The 18,649-nt window shown below is 28.8% G+C and overlaps 1 protein-coding gene across 5 annotated transcripts in view; it reads right to left on the reverse strand.

Annotated features, from left to right (window-relative positions):
• LOC107449843 (NAD(+) hydrolase sarm1) overlaps window positions 1–18,649 on the reverse strand; it is an 86,358-nt gene that overhangs the window by 8,829 nt on the left and 58,880 nt on the right. For 4 of the 5 annotated variants that reach the window (XM_043042337.2, XM_043042332.2, XM_043042336.2 and 1 more), the window contains exons 2-8: window positions 17,632–17,910; window positions 16,440–16,652; window positions 14,808–14,894; window positions 13,114–13,489; window positions 8,296–8,681; window positions 6,665–6,994; window positions 3,069–3,245 (exon numbers count right to left, since the gene is read on the reverse strand). In XM_043042337.2, the coding sequence (XP_042898271.1) occupies window positions 3,069–3,245; window positions 6,665–6,994; window positions 8,296–8,681; window positions 13,114–13,489; window positions 14,808–14,894; window positions 16,440–16,652; window positions 17,632–17,850 (1,788 nt within the window). In that variant the 5' untranslated portion in view covers window positions 17,851–17,910. The remainder of the gene's footprint in view (window positions 1–3,068; window positions 3,246–6,664; window positions 6,995–8,295; window positions 8,682–13,113; window positions 13,490–14,807; window positions 14,895–16,439; window positions 16,653–17,631; window positions 17,911–18,649) is intronic. The other variant, XM_071177485.1, reaches the window with a different exon arrangement.

The raw sequence follows: 18,649 nt of genomic DNA on the forward strand, positions 1-18,649 counted from the left end.
TTAATGCAAAATCCACCATTTTTGCTTCATTTTTAGGTATACAACTATGTCTAAATAAAAGCCCTTTAAAATAAACAATATCACTTATCATTGTTTAAAGAATGCTTCTTTCGACAAGATAACCTCTTTAAGATAAGATTTTCCCGCTCTCTACCACGATTTTCTCCAAAAATCAAATGTGCCAAAAGATTTGAAATATTCTAACAGCCCCATGTATTTCTCAATAATAGCCCGATATTTGCGATTAAACATAGCTTTCTTATCATTCCCAACGTTTATAATACTTTACTCACAAATATTATGTTTATCAGTCAATCTTAACCCCAGTAGATGGTGTGATTTTCATCCACGGGTTTTAAAATAAAATAGTAATGTCAGTGCAGTTTAGAAAAAATAAATAAGTAAAAGATATTGTATTAAATTTAATGCCTAATTTTAAATACAAAAATTAATCAAAATGGTTTATTTTTTATTTTTTGAGATTACGATTTTTCATCCACAAAATTTTGGATGTTAATGTAATACCAGAAAATATTATCGCAATAGTTTAACCAAAAGTGATTTTGATGCTCTTGATTTGTAGTGATTTTGAGCATTGAGTTTTATTTTTACTTTTTTGCAATTTTTAGACATTTTATAACACTGAAAATCAATTATTTATTTCCCTATGAAACCCGTCTATATAAAAACAATTTTGTATAAAGATTGAATTTTTAAGAATTTATTTTTAATTACAAAATGTATACACTTTACAAAGCTAAGTTAGATATAAAGACAAAATCGTAAATGTTATAATAATTTGTGAATAGTTCCCAAAAAACTGGAAAAAATGTCGCAGTTTTTTTTTTCTTAACATCTATAGAGCAAACAATACATGGTTATTTATTCACAGATAGAGAATAAATCCTGAAACAGTTCTAAAGTAATTCGCAAGTTGCGTGATCTTATTTCAAATTAAATTTTGTTTTAGTATAAAAAATTTTTTTTTTGCGCTTAACGGAACTTACAAGTAGCAGTAGCATTCTTTTGTAATAAACATACAAGATGCGTTGTTTATTACAAAAATGACAATAAGTAAAATAAAAAAAATTTCAGTAATAATAAATAAATAAAAAATTCAAATATTTTTCACGTAAATTATAATTTCACGTAAATTTATTCTTAACATTTTAATGTTCCTTAAAATTTATTTAACTAGTTTTAAAATAATTCTTTTGGTTTCAAAATTTAATTATCTTGATATTGTACTCATATAGCTCCTATTATTTGTAATTAACACTTTTAAACAAATTTTTAGTATTTTAAATCACGACTTTAATTAAAATACGCTTTATAGTTATTGATTAATTACTATCCAAATCTACACAAAAAAGTTTTTTAATGTAATTTTTTGCTGATAAATATTTAACTATAGCTTTATATTTGTTTAGATAAATTAAAGAGGGTTTTTTTTAATGAATATAAGTAAACAACTATGAAATTTCAGTTAAATATTTAACAACAAATGTTCTTTCCCATTTAAAAATTATAGCTTTATAATAGCTTTTTCAGTATTTTTCGGGGACTTAATTACGAACAATAGCATTAGAATTGTCATTTTACAGTGATAAACTCCAATAGGAACACACACCGTGAACTTAGAAACAAGGGTCCGAAAAATTATTCTCACGCTATTAAGACGGACATTCTTGTGGTGAAGGTAGGAAATAGTGAATAGGAGGGGTAATGCGAATTTTTGGAGTTCCGAATCCAATGACTAAAAATCCATACAATCTCCCTGGAAAATCAGGTGAAGAGTGTGGGGATAAAAATATGTATCGCTAATTTTTATTTTTAAAACAATCAAAGACGCCTCTAAAAATGCCTAAATATTTAATCCTTTTCTTTCCATATTTTCATCATATTGAAATAAAAATTAGTGCAAAATATGAGAATTTAATAATAATAAAAATGAACTAACTTAAAGACATAATTTTTTTTCAAAATATAAAACCAATTTAAATATGCTAGTCATTATTAATGGAACTTTGAAATTAGGTATAATAGCTCTAGTTTTAAAAATTAAGAAAACTTAGATAAATTATAAATGATTAAATCGTGTTTAGAAAATTATGTTTCTCTACCACCAAAATTTTTATAATGCAAAAATTCCCTTACTTAGGCAGTGTTTAAAAGTATTAGTGCGTTTTTTTAAAATAGTACAAACACTTTTAAGGATTCGGGCACCTATTATTATAACACTTATTTGACATAGAACTTTGTTTTGGCAATTCATACGATTATATGGGTGAAATGAATGGTTATTTAAAATATGTTTACTATATATAGTCAAAAATTGATATTATAAAAGTAAAGAACTTCTTTCGTTTGCCTCTTCTATTACATTTTATAGAAAAAATGGTATATTTTAAGTATGCTAACATTTTAATGAAATACATGGAAATAATGGCAAACATTATTAATATCATTACTATTTTATTGAAAAAAAAAAGAACTATGCCTATAACTATTGTGTTAGTGGTTTTTATTGTCGTTTATAGTATTTTGAATGTCACGGTCGAAAATTTATATTTTATTTATATTTTTATTTTATATAATTATTTATCAAAATTTATTATTCAATTTTTTTAGGTTATTATAATTGCTAGGGTAATTGCTGGTAACTTTTATTGGGTTAAAAAAATCAAAATATTTAATAATAATTGTTTCATTGCCGTTAAATTGTTTAGATCATAGAGATAATCATCTTGAGTGCTTCATGAAATAATTCTGAGAGAGAGAGGGAGATTTAATTGGTGTTCAAATTTATCCCCAATCGCTTAAAATATAATGATAACTAGAGAGGGATACTCATTATAAATTAATTTACAATATAATAATAAATGTAAGAGAGATTTTTTTCATTTTCTTTAAAATATATTGAGAAATACAAATGCAATTATTATCGAGATTTTTATTGGCAATTCATAATATACTAATAAACACTGTTTTCGCATATTTTATGTTTTAAAATAATTCAAAGAGTTAGGTTAAGTGTACAAATTATTCGAAATGTAACAAAAATTTACCTGTTTCACCCATTCTACCACATCTTCTACCGTCCAGAGAGGCACCTGCTGAGAAAGCTTATGAGGTATTTGCTCTCCTATCAGATGCAAAGCCTGAGCAGCATATTTTGATGCAATAGCATTTGGCGAACTGGCAACTTTCTTCAAGGCACTCACCACGCCAATATCATGGAAAACCTATGTATATGAAAAAAAAATTGTTAAAAAAATAAAATAAAAGTGATATTTAATCCAATGATTTTCAAGCAGATGTATTACTATGATATAAAAAGCGCTTTCACATAATTAAGTACTGCATACATAAAATAAATGAATATTTTCTTCTGTTGACAACCACTTAAGCTTTGAAATGACTTTGACTTAAGATTCAAATATCTATATTTCTATTACTAATAAGATGTCTTATGGTAGACAAAACTAATATCATCATCAAAAGGATAAAACATTTGTACTATCACTTTTTACTTTTTAGGAAAAAGAAATGGCCCTTTTAGAAAAAGCTGGACACAAATGGATTAAAGTAACACAATTTTCATTCTTACCTTTGAAAGTAACTTCAACTTTTTCTTGCTTTTATGACTTCTGAAATCAGAGCCCAAGTTTTCGCACATTTTTTAAGTGATGCTTTTCAGATTAAGATACTATATTTTTTTGCTTTTACATTCATTAAGTTCGATAAGATTTTCTTCTGGTTTCTTTATCTCCGTAGAAGAAGACTTCAGAACTCAATTATATTGATACCAATTTGTTGTCAAACACAGCACTTGCATACTCAAATAAAAGCCTGTGTTCGAGTTCAATCAACACTTTTAACTTTGTTGACACACCGTATCAGAAGCAATGGGATCCACTCAAAGGATTTTTTTTTTTGAATTTTAGTTATTTATTTTGTACCATAGATTTGGAAAAGCTTATCAGTAGGAATGCATAATAAAAATTGTCATTATCTCAAATTTGGATGACAGATTTTACTTTATTAAAAAAAATAGATGAATAATTAATAACAGTAACTTTTAATTAATATTTATAATTGCAACTTTAAAATTCGGCAACGGCTGGTCTCAAAATAAGCTTAAAAGTTGACATTTGATATTCTTAATAAAAACAAAGAACTGCTCCCAAAATACGAAGCTTAAAATGCGGCTTTAAATATTCTTTATAAGAACAAAGAACTAGTCTCAAAACTAAATGTTTAAAACACGGCTTCTAATATTCTTTACAAGAACAAATAACTAGTCTCAAAATAAATGTTTAAAACACGGCTTCTAATATTCTTTACAAGAACAAACAACTAGTCTCAAAACAAAATGTTTAAAACACGGCTTCTAATATTCTTTACAAGAGCAAACAGCTGGTTTCAAAACTGTAAGTTTAAAACACGGCTTCTGATAACAAACAAGATAGAAGATAAGCACAAACAACTAATCTTCAGAGCATACAACAAATTGTTAAATTGAGGTGCCAAAAAGTTATTGACCACGACAGTATCCAATAACCCCATACAGAAAGAAGAGTAACCAATAGGCATTACAAGAAATTAACTGACCAATAGCCTGTGCCAGAGGGAATAGCCACTAATACCGACTCAAGAATCGAAACCAACAAGCTCAAGCGTGCACGGCAGGAGATCAAAACCTCTGCAAGACAGGAAATTCCAAAACCATTGAGGCAGCTGAGAACCATTGTGACAAACTCTACAATTCTAACTACTCTTTCTTAGAGTGTAATGCTATTTTAGTTTAACTAGTGTTTGCTCTAAAGCTTTTTTCTAACACGAAAAGCAATAGAGAACACGCAGAATACAAACTAAAGTGAAAATTTTTTGAAAATTTAATTTTTTATCAGGAAGTTAAATTTTAAATAATAACTATTTTTAAACAGTGAAATCCATTTCAGATTTTCTGTTTTAATAGTCTATGTTCCAGATTTTCTGTTTTAATAGTTTAATAGTTACTTCAAACTTCAAAAACGATTCCATTTAGTTGTGATTACCAAATTTTAGCATGTTAATCACGGCAAACCACAGTCCGTATTTTCAAAAAACTTAATATTAAATAATTTGCATCATAATCACTTTAGACTTAAAACAAGTTTTTATGACATTTAACCATTGAATCTTAAAATGCCAAGAACCTAAATATAGAATTTTAGTAAAACAATTCTATTTTACTTTCTAGTATTTTCACATGCACGATAATTACATAATCAATTAGCAGAAATTACAAAACATTTTCACGCATTTTATTTATACTAAATTTGGGAATTTTGGAAGAAAAAAAAAAGAGTGAAAAGTTTAGAAAACTGCCGTATAGCTCATAACACTGCAAATATTGACACACATTAAAAAATATGTTTGGTATAAAACTTTCCAAATCAAGTTGGCAGTTAAATCCTTAGAAATAAAATATTTACAATAAACTGTTAAACTGTCGAGGAATTCGGTGTAAACAGCTGTGGTCTTTTACAGTTAAAATGATTTGTAGGCACTATACAAATAATTATCTATTTATGTTTCATAACAGTGGAATGGATCGGAATTTTCCTATTAAAGTCTAAAAACGGCTTTCAATTTTTTTTTCTTTCAATATTTGATTAATCAGAAAGCTTAAAGGAAAAGTTGTAATGTTTTAAAAAATTTTATGATTGTATGTAAAAACCTTTTACAATTTCATCAAATACAAAATAAATGTCAATACTCTAAACAGAGTTCAAAAATTAAACCAATTACAAAGAGACGACTAGTTTTATTTTCCAGAAAAACAATAAAATTATTACATGATAAAGGGCCTTCTATTAAAAGAATCGCATTCCATTTATTATTTACTTAACTGCCTCGAAAGTAGTTTTCGAAACTTTAAAAATGCACTAAAAACATAATTCGTTGTAATTGACCAGAAATAGAATTATGGATATTTAACCTTCAAAGATTCTTTTATAAATCTAGTTTTTTTATAAACAAAAAATTAAAAATATTATTCTGAGATTTGATTGCAGTGGATAATACCTCAAGTTTCTAAATCATTTCTTTAAAAATTAAAAACAAAAATATTTTTCAACGGCAAATTTGTTTTAACAATGAACAATTTAGCTTGTGAGTTGTAATTAAAAAAAAAGCACAAAATAACACATAAAAACACACTGTACTATAATTTTGGTTCAATAAAGAAGAACCTTCTGCAGTGTCGAAACGCAGAATCATTCTTTGTTTCAACAGTGAATAATGATCTTTTTTATCGAGCATAAACTGCAGTACTACATTCTAAAGAATTCCGGTAAAAAGCACCGGCACTCAGGGTACCGGTACTTTTTACCGTAAAGTCCATTTTAATCGGAACGTGTTACGGAACAAAAATCTTATATACCGTAATTTTTACAGTAAAATCACTGAATATCGTTTGAAAAATTACGGTAGATTTTACCGTAAAAAATGGATTTTACGGTAAAATGAATTTTACGGATGATGCACCTAAAGTGCCGGTACTTTATACCATAATTTGATCCGGAATTTCTCCCAATGTATGTGTGCTTATGTGATATTATTTATGCTTTTTCACATTGTTTAGCTTTATAGATATCTGCAAGACGTTAGTACTCACATTTGTATTATTCTGCTTCTTCTTGATACCAGCTTCCATAGCAAAGTGGAATGCGGCCAGACTCCTGGCTTCTTCTCTTTTGCTATCAAGGACAGGGACCAATTTCAGGAGCCAATTTTTGGATTGTCCGTGAACGTGGGCAACTGTGCTTTGTGCAAATTCATCCGGTGTATGCGTTGTGACGAATGGTTCGACTAAATCTAAGGTCCCAGAACGTAAAACAGCAGCTTCTATCTCTTTATTTGCAACTAGGGCTGCGATGGCTAAGCAGGCATAGTATTTAATATTGTCGTCAGTATGAAACGCAAGTGGGAAGAGCCATTCAGAAGCCTAAAATGGATCATATCTGTTTAAGAATTAAAAAGCAAATAATAATTAGTTATTAATCAATATTTGCCAAACTTGTTCTCAGTTTATAATGTTGGGTTATAATGATAAATTATTTTACATATTTCGAACAAAAATGTAATTTATTTACTATTAAATCATTTGGGAAAAAAATATTTGCTCAAAAAAAAAATTAGTGCAAGTTTCTTTAAAAATTATTAAAATATTGCTTTTCACTGGTAAACACGGTATAGGAAAAAATCTTGCACACAAGAAACTTTGTGATAAGTTATTTTTTTTGCAAATATGAACTGAGACAATTTGAATCAATATGAGCAAAACAATGTGTAAAATAGTTACGAATTCACTAAAAATCAAGTAGAAATGCTAATAAAAAAATGAAATCCAGTAAATATAGTAAATTGAAAAAGTTTATTTTAAGATTTAATTGTTAAATATAATTATTCCCTTGCCGGTTTATTACACTTATTTATTTACAACATACCTGTTAAAATCTATCACATTATAATGATAAGACAAATAATTATAGATTTTGTAAAAGAAAATTGCCTTAAAAAATTTTTAAAATGTGCACTTACACAGCACAAAAGAACCTGTAAATAAAAATATAAATTTTGTAAAAACTAGCTACAAGAATTTAAATCCTAATTTTTTTATAATTTTAAATTTCAAATTGAGTTTCCAATTTGAAAATATTTTAAATTCCAAATCAAGATTCGAATTATTTATAATTTTAAATGAGGGTCCTAATGTGTTAAAAAACGTGTACTCATATAGCACAAAGTACCTGGAAGCAAAAGTATAACTTTTGAAAATGTTACCTATAAGAATTTAAATACTAATTTGCTGTAATCTTAAATTCAAATTCAAGATTCTAATTTATTGTAGTTTCAACATTAGAAAGACTGAAATTTAGTATATACCTATATTACCCAAAAGCAGTTAAAATGACTGGATTGTAGAAGAATAAATAATGTGTAAAGGAATTTGTTTAAAATTATTTTTTAATATTTTTCCATTATTTACAGTTATGTAACAAGTTATTAGTAAATATTAACAATAAAAAAATTATATGTTGTACAAAATTCTAAGAAATTATATACATCATTGTTTTTTTATTTGAAATTAGAAGCAGTCAAAATGACTTCCTTAGTGTTACATTTTGAGATTCTGATTTGCTTAATCTTAAATTTGTATTGTGGATCTTAATTTCCCAGCATCTTTTAGAGCTTAAAATGAATAAAAATAAATTAGAAAGTCGCAAGATATAATTAAATATTCACCTTATGCTGTATCATGGCCTCTTGGTTTTCAGGGCCACCATGAAGAGATAAATTTGCTAAAGCTGCTGCACAATGCCTTAAAGTTTCTACATCACAGTTCCTGCATTCGTACAAAATAGCTTTAAGTCCACCTAAACGAATCACTTCATGACATGTGCGTTCTGAATTTTTGAAAAGATGTTCCAATATTCCCATTCCAATCCTGGATTTTTCGACACTCGATGATTTGGAACATTCGCAGGCCACACGGACTACCGTGGCCAGACCATGCTTGACAACGTATTCTCTATTTTCGGTTGTAAGGGCTTGTTCTAGCAGACGGGCACTTTCAAACTGCAAGACACTGTCTTCTGAGTTAAAATGTTTCAGCAATATATCTAGAACACCTGAAAGTTGGTACGGTTAAAATTAGTGTCAAATTCGTATGAACAGTTAATGCAAATAACTTGAAATAAATAACAAAACATAGTAATATGCATGAAACTGAATTATCGTAATTCAAAAATTTGAGTAAGCTAATTTAAATTTTATTTTTTAAAAGAAAAAAAAATTGTAAAATACTTCACTATTTCCTTTTAGATGTCAAATAATAATAATAAATATAGCGAAATGAATTTTTTTTTTTAAGTTTAAAGCAGTGAAATATATTTCAGATTATCAAAATTTTATAACAAGCCTAAAATAAATTTAATTTTAAAAAAAAAATACGACAGGCGAAAATCCTCAAATTTTGTCAACATACACAAATGTCCTTAAAACTATTTAAACACAAGTACTTTTTGGCAAAGTTAGTAATAGTTTAAGCTTGAAGTAGTGGAATATATTTCAGAATATCAAAATTTTATAACTGCCTAAAATAAATACGACGAAAGAAAATCTTCAAATTATGTTATCATACTCACATGTCCTTAAAATTATGCAAACATAAATATCTAAAGTTTAATATCTTTTGTAGAAAATGTGCATAATTATCCAGAATAAGAAGGCTAATTATTATTAAGCAATTTTATAATAAGACAGTAATGATGTTTTAATTGCAAGCTAACAATTTCTGTTATAATTAAACTCACTTGACACTTTATTAGTAAAAACCAAAGCTTTTTATTATTATTTATTCATTTATTTTTGTCTATTTATATTTATTCATAAATCCAACCCGTTATAAAATAACCAAAACGACAAAATCACAAAAAAATATTTTATTAATTTAAATACAAAGTAAACTTTCGTTAAAAATTAGGAAAATATTAACATACTTGAATGAATTAAAAACTACATGCATTCTAACTACATAATACCATTGGATAAAGGTTAACACGATAAGACTTCAATTTCCTCAAAATATTTAAAGTAAAACATCTACTCTTTCTCAAAAAACAAATTTGAACGATCAGTTTTATAACGCTTAAGGTTAAACAGTTAATTAAAAACTTCAGTAAATCATCGAAATTCATATTGAAAGAATAGTATTTAAAACTCTTTGTCACACAAATGCAGAAAATGATGTGATTTCTGGCAGAGATAGTTTTAAAATGAGAGCAGAGTCCACGTTTTAAAAAAGAAAAAAAAGACGTTAAACATGATTCGACATATTACGCTGCGATTTCATCAGAAAGTGTGCTTGTTTTGTTTTCCTGTTAATTTTTTTATCTCTTGCTTCAAGTGATTAGAACACCTCAGAGAGATAAGGTTTAAACATCTTTAAAACAATTAAGAAAACTCTTCTCTCGTTATCTCTTACATCGAGCATTCACTTACTTATCTATTACGCAAAAGATAAAACGAACACTAAAGTAAGAATTAAAATTGTAATTAGAGGTTTGAATTGCTCATTACACATTAATTGCATTTGCACAAGATAACTTTTCCTTTACTAAGACTACTTCTATTTCAAAATTAAGAGAAACGCGATTAATGTTATTTATTATATTTGTATAGATTTACATTAAAAAAATAACTTCTTTTTGTAAAAAATAAATTAATTAAATAACAATTAAGAGGAATGTAGATAAATGTTGCATATTATAATTTTAAATCATTTCCCTTCAATAGACAACTTTTTGACCAATTTGTTTACTAATCCTTTGAAAAAAATAACAGATCTGCCAAAATAAAGAGGAATGCAGTTAAATGTTGCTTAATATAATTTTTTTGGTCCGATTTGCTTACTTTTATTTTGTAAAACTTACAGAGCTTTCAAGAATAAAATGAATTCCTCTAAATGCTGCTTGACATAATTTTATTTTTATTACCATTAAAAATACAAATATTTCGACCAATTTATTTGCGCTTATTTTGTAAAAATAACTTCATGTTCAAAAATAAGAGAAACGCATTTGAATGTTGCTTAACATAATTTGATGTTATTAACATTAAAAATATCAATTTTTCGACTAATTTATTTACGTTTATTATGTAAAAATAGCTTATATTTCAAAATAAAGAAAATCACAGTTAAATGTTTAATATAATTTCATATTTTCATTAAAAAAGTATTCTTTGATGGATTTGCTTGCCTTTATTTTGTAAATAAATAAATAAAAATAAATAAATAAAAATAAATAAATAAAAATAAATAAATAAAAGCTTTTAGAATTAAGAAGAACGCTGTTAAATATGGCTTAACATAATTTAATATTACAGTCAAACCCCGCTATAGTGAACCTTCAAGGGACCGAAATTTCTGTTCACTATAACCGGGAGTTCACTATATCCGTTACGCAGGCAATTTCACTAATGGTTCCCAAACTCTTCCCTTTTATTACATTATATTCATATAAATGACTGAAAAATATTATGTAGTAGCAAAAAATGTGTTATTTTTCATCACTCTTCGTCTTGCGTACAAATAAAAATTAGTAATCTTTAGCTGATGAGCAATCCTCAACATCAGATATGGAAACACTTCCCGACTCTCAGATAATTTTTCCTGAATTTCTGTTATTCCGCTTTTTAAACCTGTCTAACCTGCCATTCGAGCACATAAAAGTAGTTTCTATAGATGGTTTTAAAAATCGGTATATGTATTAGCCGGTATATGCATATCGGTATATGTATTTTGAAGTAGAAATTTCAAAATTATTACAAAGAAAGTGGGGAGAGAGAAATCAGTCGAAGACAGAAAAAAGTTCATTATATCCAACTTCCTCACTTTTTTGGTTCACTATATCCACTAAAAAGAACATTATACGTGTATAGCAAGGCAAGGGACTGAGCATTTCGTTCTCTATATCCGGGAGTTCACTATAAGCCATGTTCACTATAGCGGGGTTTGACTGTATTACCATTGAAAAAAAATAATTTTTTGACCAATTTATTCACTTTTAATTTGTAAAAATAACTTCTATTTCAAAACATACAAGATCGCAGTTAAATATTGCTTATTATTACTCTATACTATTTTTAGTTTTATTATAGGGAAGTAGATTGAATGCAGCTTTTATTGTAAATGGTTCTTTTTTATAGTTTCTCCACTTAACATTTTTTAACCTAAAGAGGTTATGTGGCTAGACAGAGATAAACTAAGTAAACTTATCACTTACAAACACAAACATTTTCTTTATTTAAAAGAAAATTTAAAGGAAAAAAAAATTAAAAATGTATTTAGTCTATCCATTTCTGTAAGTACACACACCATTTTTATTTCATGTTAAATCTTGCCCTTTTAGACTACAGTTCAGTTCGGATTGATTAAATGTAGAGTTTAACGCTACAGATGCGGAATCCTACTTCATTGCACCAAGCAAAAACGATATTTTGCTCTGTAAGCTGATCAAATGGTGCAATAAGCAAAATCTGTCGAGAAAAAAGATCTCTAGATTTAAATATTTTCTTGGATGGAAAAAGGAAAATTTTATATTTTGTACCCATTTTAAAATGCATTGTAAAAAGGTATATATTTTTCAATGCTAATTTTAATTTGAGCAATTTCAAAAGTCAAATTTGAATTTAGAGATGGTCCAATCCTCTCGCATTTTTTACGTTAAAATATTGCTTTCTAAATCCTCCTTTTTTGATGAAGCAAAAATTCTACCACTGATTTGCTTTATATATAAAATCGCTTATAAATTAAAAGGGTTGGAAATATATTCTCTAACATTATAACATAAGCTGCTACAAATTCGTTCAAGTTATTTCGCATTGGAATCTGCACACAAGTAATATCTACTTTTCACAAGGATTGTTATCATCCAGAAATTATTCAATTCCTTGTTACAATTATTAAATAAATTAATTACTAAATAAATTAATTATTAAATAAATTAATTATTAAATCCCTTGACTGCGAATGAGTGAGTAGCTCGCAAATTACCGAAGTGTGATTGCGTATCTCACTAGTCAAACAGTGGCCTTTTTATTTATCTGGTTGTTGTTATAATTCATTTACGTCTCACTAGAGCTGCACAATGGGCTTTTGGCGACGGTCTGGGAAACATCCCTGAGGATGATCCGAAGACATGCCATCACAATTTTGATCCTCCGCAGAGGGGATGGCACCCCCGCTTCGGTAGCCCCACGACCTGCACGCGAAGTCGAGCATTTTACGGTATAAAAGTTTAATGAGGACCAATACCGCACACGCTTGGTCCCCACACAGACTTATCCAAGTGGTCACCCACCCGCACACTGACCTCAGCCAGTGATGCTCTGCTGGGAACCGTGTCTTAACGATCAGTCCACTGCGGGACTTCATTTATCATGACGAAAATGCTTCGAAATACCCCCTTAATATTTTGGATTTTTTTAAATTTAAATTTGAAAGATAAATTTTCTTGTTTAATCAATAAATCTTATCTAAGTAAATCACATTTAACTGACCATTGGTTAAAAGGCTTCTACAAAGACTGGATCCCAGGTCGTATCCAATAGTACTGACTGCCCAAGACTTCCTGATGAGATCGTTCATAGCACCCAAAACTTCCATCTCCATTTTGCGTGTGGATGTTGGGACCACTGCCCAGTCGCCGCAATCAATCGTGTCCAATCTGTCTAGTTTTTCATTTGTACCTTTGAGACACACACCCAGGGCATCCATTCTGGCAATTATTCTGCCCATGGCAAGTTCCAACTCGGGGGACTCTCCACCTCTTCTCAGCAACTCAAGGTCCTCATGGATCTTGTCTGCAAGGGGTTTGGGAGACTGGGGGAGGCGGCAGGGACTCATCGGCGAGCCACACTTAGAGCGCTGAAACACCTGAAGAAAGAAATATAAAGCAAACAATTATAAAAGAATAACATTGTTTCACGAAACTTATACAAAATAATGTGGGAAACACTTGAAAAAAAAATTGGTAATTAATGATATCATCAAAAGGCAAACAATTTGTGGGAAATTATTTCATGTACTTGACTTTAAATAGTTCTTTTATTCGATTTAATTCTGAATTTAAAACACATACTTTTTGTTCCAATGGCAATTTTTTTTAATTTTATAGACTTTGCTCAACGCATTTGGTAAATCTCAGAAGCATCAGTTAGTCACAGAACTTCCGTTCTGTTCTATTTTATTTTTGTGTTATTTTGTAACCTTCTAGATCGTTTCGGACTGATATATTTGAAATTTGGATTGAAAAAGGCACAATTATATATATACTATCAACCTCAATTATATATTTATTTACTTAAATCAATCAAAGTGGGGGGGGGGGGAGATAACTGAGTTTTTTCTAACATCACTTCCGCCATATATTTTCTGAACTATTGTAGGAAATAAATTATTGTTACTAATAACTAATTTTGATTATTGATTAAAGAGACTATTTATTAGAGAAACCCAGAATTTAAAAATAAATAAAAATTATTTAAAAAAGAGGAAAATTATTTTGAAACGATTCTATATGGTTTTGAAATAATTTACGCAAATTACCAGCAAATATTTTTTAGGGGAAAAATATTTTAAATAAGCCATAATAACACTTTTAGCCATATAATACGCACTCTGAAAAAAGTCAATTCAAAGTTGAACCATACTATTAAGGAAATTTCTTGAAACCATAATTAACCATGTAAAATTTGAACCAACTTATCTATGTCCTCAAGATTATTTCAACTGAACATTTCATTAAGATTGCAGCGATTTTGCAATATTACCATGGTACAATATGGGAAATAAATTCAAAAACTTTCATTTCATTTCTATATTCAGCTAATTGTTGTAACTATTCTAATGTAATTACTTAGAGCTAGCCAAGGCTGGATTTGCCCTAAATATTAAATTAACGGAAATATTTAAGGGAAAAATCATTTCAAAATTGTAACAAAATATGCATGTGCTTTTGATATTTTTTAAATAGAATGTTCTGTGCTTAGTTAAGAGATAGCAATATATTAACGTTAGAACAACGTTAGGAAGATTTGACCGAAAATTTCAAATTGCAGTAACATGTGTTTACATTTTTGAAAAAATATCAAGAGGTAAAAAAATGCATGTTATATAAATTTAATTTTGAAACCTTTCTTGGCTACGGCGCTTTATCTCTAAAAATTCAAGGGGAAATGTTTTTATAACTTACTTTTGATTCGCTCGTCGAGGCTTGGTGGAGATTTTGCGCCGACTGGGATGAAGTCTTTGTACTGGATGCTTTAGTGATTGTAGTAACCTTTAAACCAAACCAAATTTGTACACCATTTCACAAAAACACAAACTACACACCATGTTTTGCAACTAGGCACATTAGCATGAAATTTAAAATACTGCAAAATATTTTTTTTAAAAAATCTAATCAATTCATTAAAAAATTGCTAAATTTCTACAAAAAACTAGTTACAACAATCAACAATGAATAAATCATCAAGAAATTAAAATTTCTTGTGTATTTAAGGAAACTGAAACTGAAAGTAATCCACTATAACTTCTTAGATTGACTTCCGCGTGAGCTATTTTATGAATGGCTGCGAGGAAGCGGAACTCGTGACATAAAAAACCTAAACGCAAATCACCTAATGATGGAATATGGCTTGTCGAAGAAAGTACTCTCAGATAAGATATTGTTTCATATTTTTTTCGCGATAAGCTTTAAAAAGCATTGCCGTAATAAAGCCACGTTGATTTAATTCGTCCTCTTTCGCCTGGTTCGCTAACATTTATTTTAAAAATTTTGCGATATCTTCACTGTTCNCATTGCCGTAATAAAGTCACGTTGATTTAATTCGTCCTCTTTCGCCTGGTTCGCTAACATTTATTTTAAAAATTTTGCGATATCTTTACTGTTCGAGTTCATGATTATGCAATAGTTTCTGGTGAATTGTTTTCGAAAGGGATAAAAATAACTTTTCAAAAAACAGAGTTGATAGTTTCATTTGTGTGATATTTTCTAGTTTATATAACTTTCAAGTGTTTCTTAATGAGAGCGTCATTTTTTTCTTTGAATCAATACTTTTGTGTAGCTTATGCCGAAAAAAAAAGCACAACGAACTAAAAAGTAGTCGTGAATTGATGAAGATTTTCATTTTCAGGATCAAATCAGAGGGGAATCTGTTATGTTTTATTGAAGCTTTTATCAATATTGATTGAGCCCACTTTCTGAGGTGAACACTGGTGTTTTATTTTAAGGTTTTATTTTTAGGTTTTATTTCTGAGGTTTTATTTTAACTGGAACTTTATTTGTGCCACTTATGCTAAAACATATCAGGTGAAAATAAGTTCAATGGACCAAAAAGTAGTCACCATATCGTGAAATGATGAAGATTTTCCTTTTCAGGTTCAAACTAGAGTGGAATCTGTATTGTTTTGATTGTTGGCAGGTAAGAGTAAGACTTCTTTCTAAATTGCAAGTTTCTGATTGGCGAAATGTATAAATCCCTAATACGCAAACTGTTCCCACCATACCCATTTTAATTTGTCAAAAGTCATATTTTATAAGGTTTTGTGGTTCCTTACCCAATAAAACTTGAGTTGACAATTTAAATTACAAAAAAAATGGGTATGTTTCAAAAAGAAAGAGAATTGTCAAGAACTGAAGCTGGAGAGATGGATTTTGCTTATTTTTTACATATATAGTCCGCCATATTAAAATATTGCGTTTTTTCTTTTGGAAGTGTGGCGTAAATAACTTTCGATCTAATAATCAGAAATCGACATTTTTTCCCTGTAATTTGCAGAAAAAATTTACAAAAAATAAATTGTACGGAAATACTCCACTCACTTTTGACAATGATGATAATGATGAAGAAATATCATTTAAAACTTTCTTTTTGGTGAAGAAACCTCGTTTGTTTTCTGAACTGGACATAGTTTCCGTTGACGATGTCCTGGAGGAATGACGGATGAAATCTCTGCTCTTGTGCTCAACTCTGATGTCTCCTTCCGAAGAGTTCAGATACTGAGAGAGCGAAGATGTCCTATCCGGTTTCAGTTCCTGCAAAAACCACGTTAATTGTTAACATACTAGTTAATTTAGACACAGAGTTTGTTTGGTGTTAATTACACACTAATAATTCAACCTTTGCGTCTGAAAATTCATTAAAAAAAGAATCTCATGTTCTATCGAAAATGTAGTTTTATGTTCAGCACTTAAAGCTTGTATCATTGATTTAAACTTAATTTTGAGTCATATTTTTTTATCTTTTAATCAAAACCATTAGAAAACCAATGGTGCAGTAGGATTCTAACAAAAATAGATAAACTATTTTTTGGCTAAAGCTTAGATAACTGCTTTTAGTTGGCAAAAATCATTGCAGTTACAATGTGAAAACTAGTAGATAAAAAATTTTTATGTCTAGATTAGAAAAAAAAACGATAGATACATCAGGCCATAAATGTAATTAGAAGTATTAACTGAGATTATTCATGAACAATATATTAAATAAGACTATTCTATCAAGGAATATATATTAAGTTATATCTAAATAATTTATCAGAACATAACAATGGCAAATAAAAAATTTATTTATTACGTCAACAGGTTTTAAAAGCCGTAGGAAACGTCTTTTTTGAAAGAAAAAAAATTGCTATATATTTCATTCCTTTTTTGGTAATCAATTTTGAGAAAACATGTGTCTGAGGGGAAATTATGTAGATAAATATTAATTTAGATTTGCAAAACAGTACTTTTATAAAATGAATCATGTATTTGCCGCTTTATAGCTTCTGCAGATTGCTCAGCAAAACTGTCAAAAATGTAAATAGCTTTATCAACACTTACTAAAAATTCTTCACTATAGTAAGTTTTTAAACAACACATTTATTAAATTTTCGTATAAACATTTGCAGTGTATAAAACTATAAAATAGATTAATTTGCTTAAATGTTATAGCACCCAATAAATTTGAATCTGATGCAACTTTATTTTCCATACATAAATTATATATTTATATATAAAAAAGAGAAAGATTAACCTCTTCTTTCTCGTCTAATACGTCGTCCAGCGAGAATCTTCTGTCAGACGAGCAGAGCTTGTAGGCAGTTGCGTCGTCACTGTTGCTGCAACTACTGCTTGTCAAACTGTAACTTCTGGTAAAATTCCTCAGCACCTGCTTCTTCGTAGAAGAGGTGGTGGTGTCACTAAGTTTTTCAGAGCTATTAAAAGTGGCGGTGGTAAGTGACACTGAACTCATCACGGCGCAGTGTCCTTGCAACGTTTGAAGAAAATCTTCGTTTTGAAAATAGTCCTGGCGCTGCAAGAATAAATGGAATCTTTGAAATACCGTAAGGAACTGGGAAAGGAATAAAGCGTGGTACTTCATTACTAAATATCAGATTGTAATCAAAACAAAACTCAATACGTTAAGTTGTTTTTAGCTGGTTCACAAACACATATAAATTTTTAGACGTCATCAAGTTTGGTATTGTTGAAATTTCGAAATACGACAGTCACAATCAATTAGGGAAAACTTAAGTGGAATAAATGTTTCCATCATTTAAATGAACCATGTATGCACCAACTGAGAACTTCCAAGTCTTAAATCTGGATCCATAAACTATTGACAACTGGAAAAAGGATATCAAATGAATTAGGAGGAAAAAAGATACTATGTAATTCATGTTCTCAGAAAAAAAAGGGTTAAGGGTAAAAATATTTCAAAGCTACTTTGTCCCAAGAAAGCTGGACTTATCCCAAATTCATTGTTGCGTCGCCCACTTGTCTGCAAATATTCTTCTGGGAACTGGCAACGTTTCAATTCAAATTGGAGTAATTGATACTTCTTTGAACACTGTGCAGAAGTAAAAGCAGTTATCCAAGAAAATGACTAAATCTTTATAAGAACTTAATAAGTTTAAGAAAAAAAATTAAATAAACAAATTATTTATTATGTATAAATAAGTAAAGATTTAGTATTTTTAAATAAATTTCCCAGACATCAGGCAACGTTGTATTTTCATTTTCATTTGGTTGGCATCGAAAGGGTGACTAAT

The sequence above is a fragment of the Parasteatoda tepidariorum genome, chromosome 2, assembly GCF_043381705.1.
Source record: "Parasteatoda tepidariorum isolate YZ-2023 chromosome 2, CAS_Ptep_4.0, whole genome shotgun sequence".
NCBI lineage: Eukaryota > Metazoa > Arthropoda > Arachnida > Araneae > Theridiidae > Parasteatoda > Parasteatoda tepidariorum.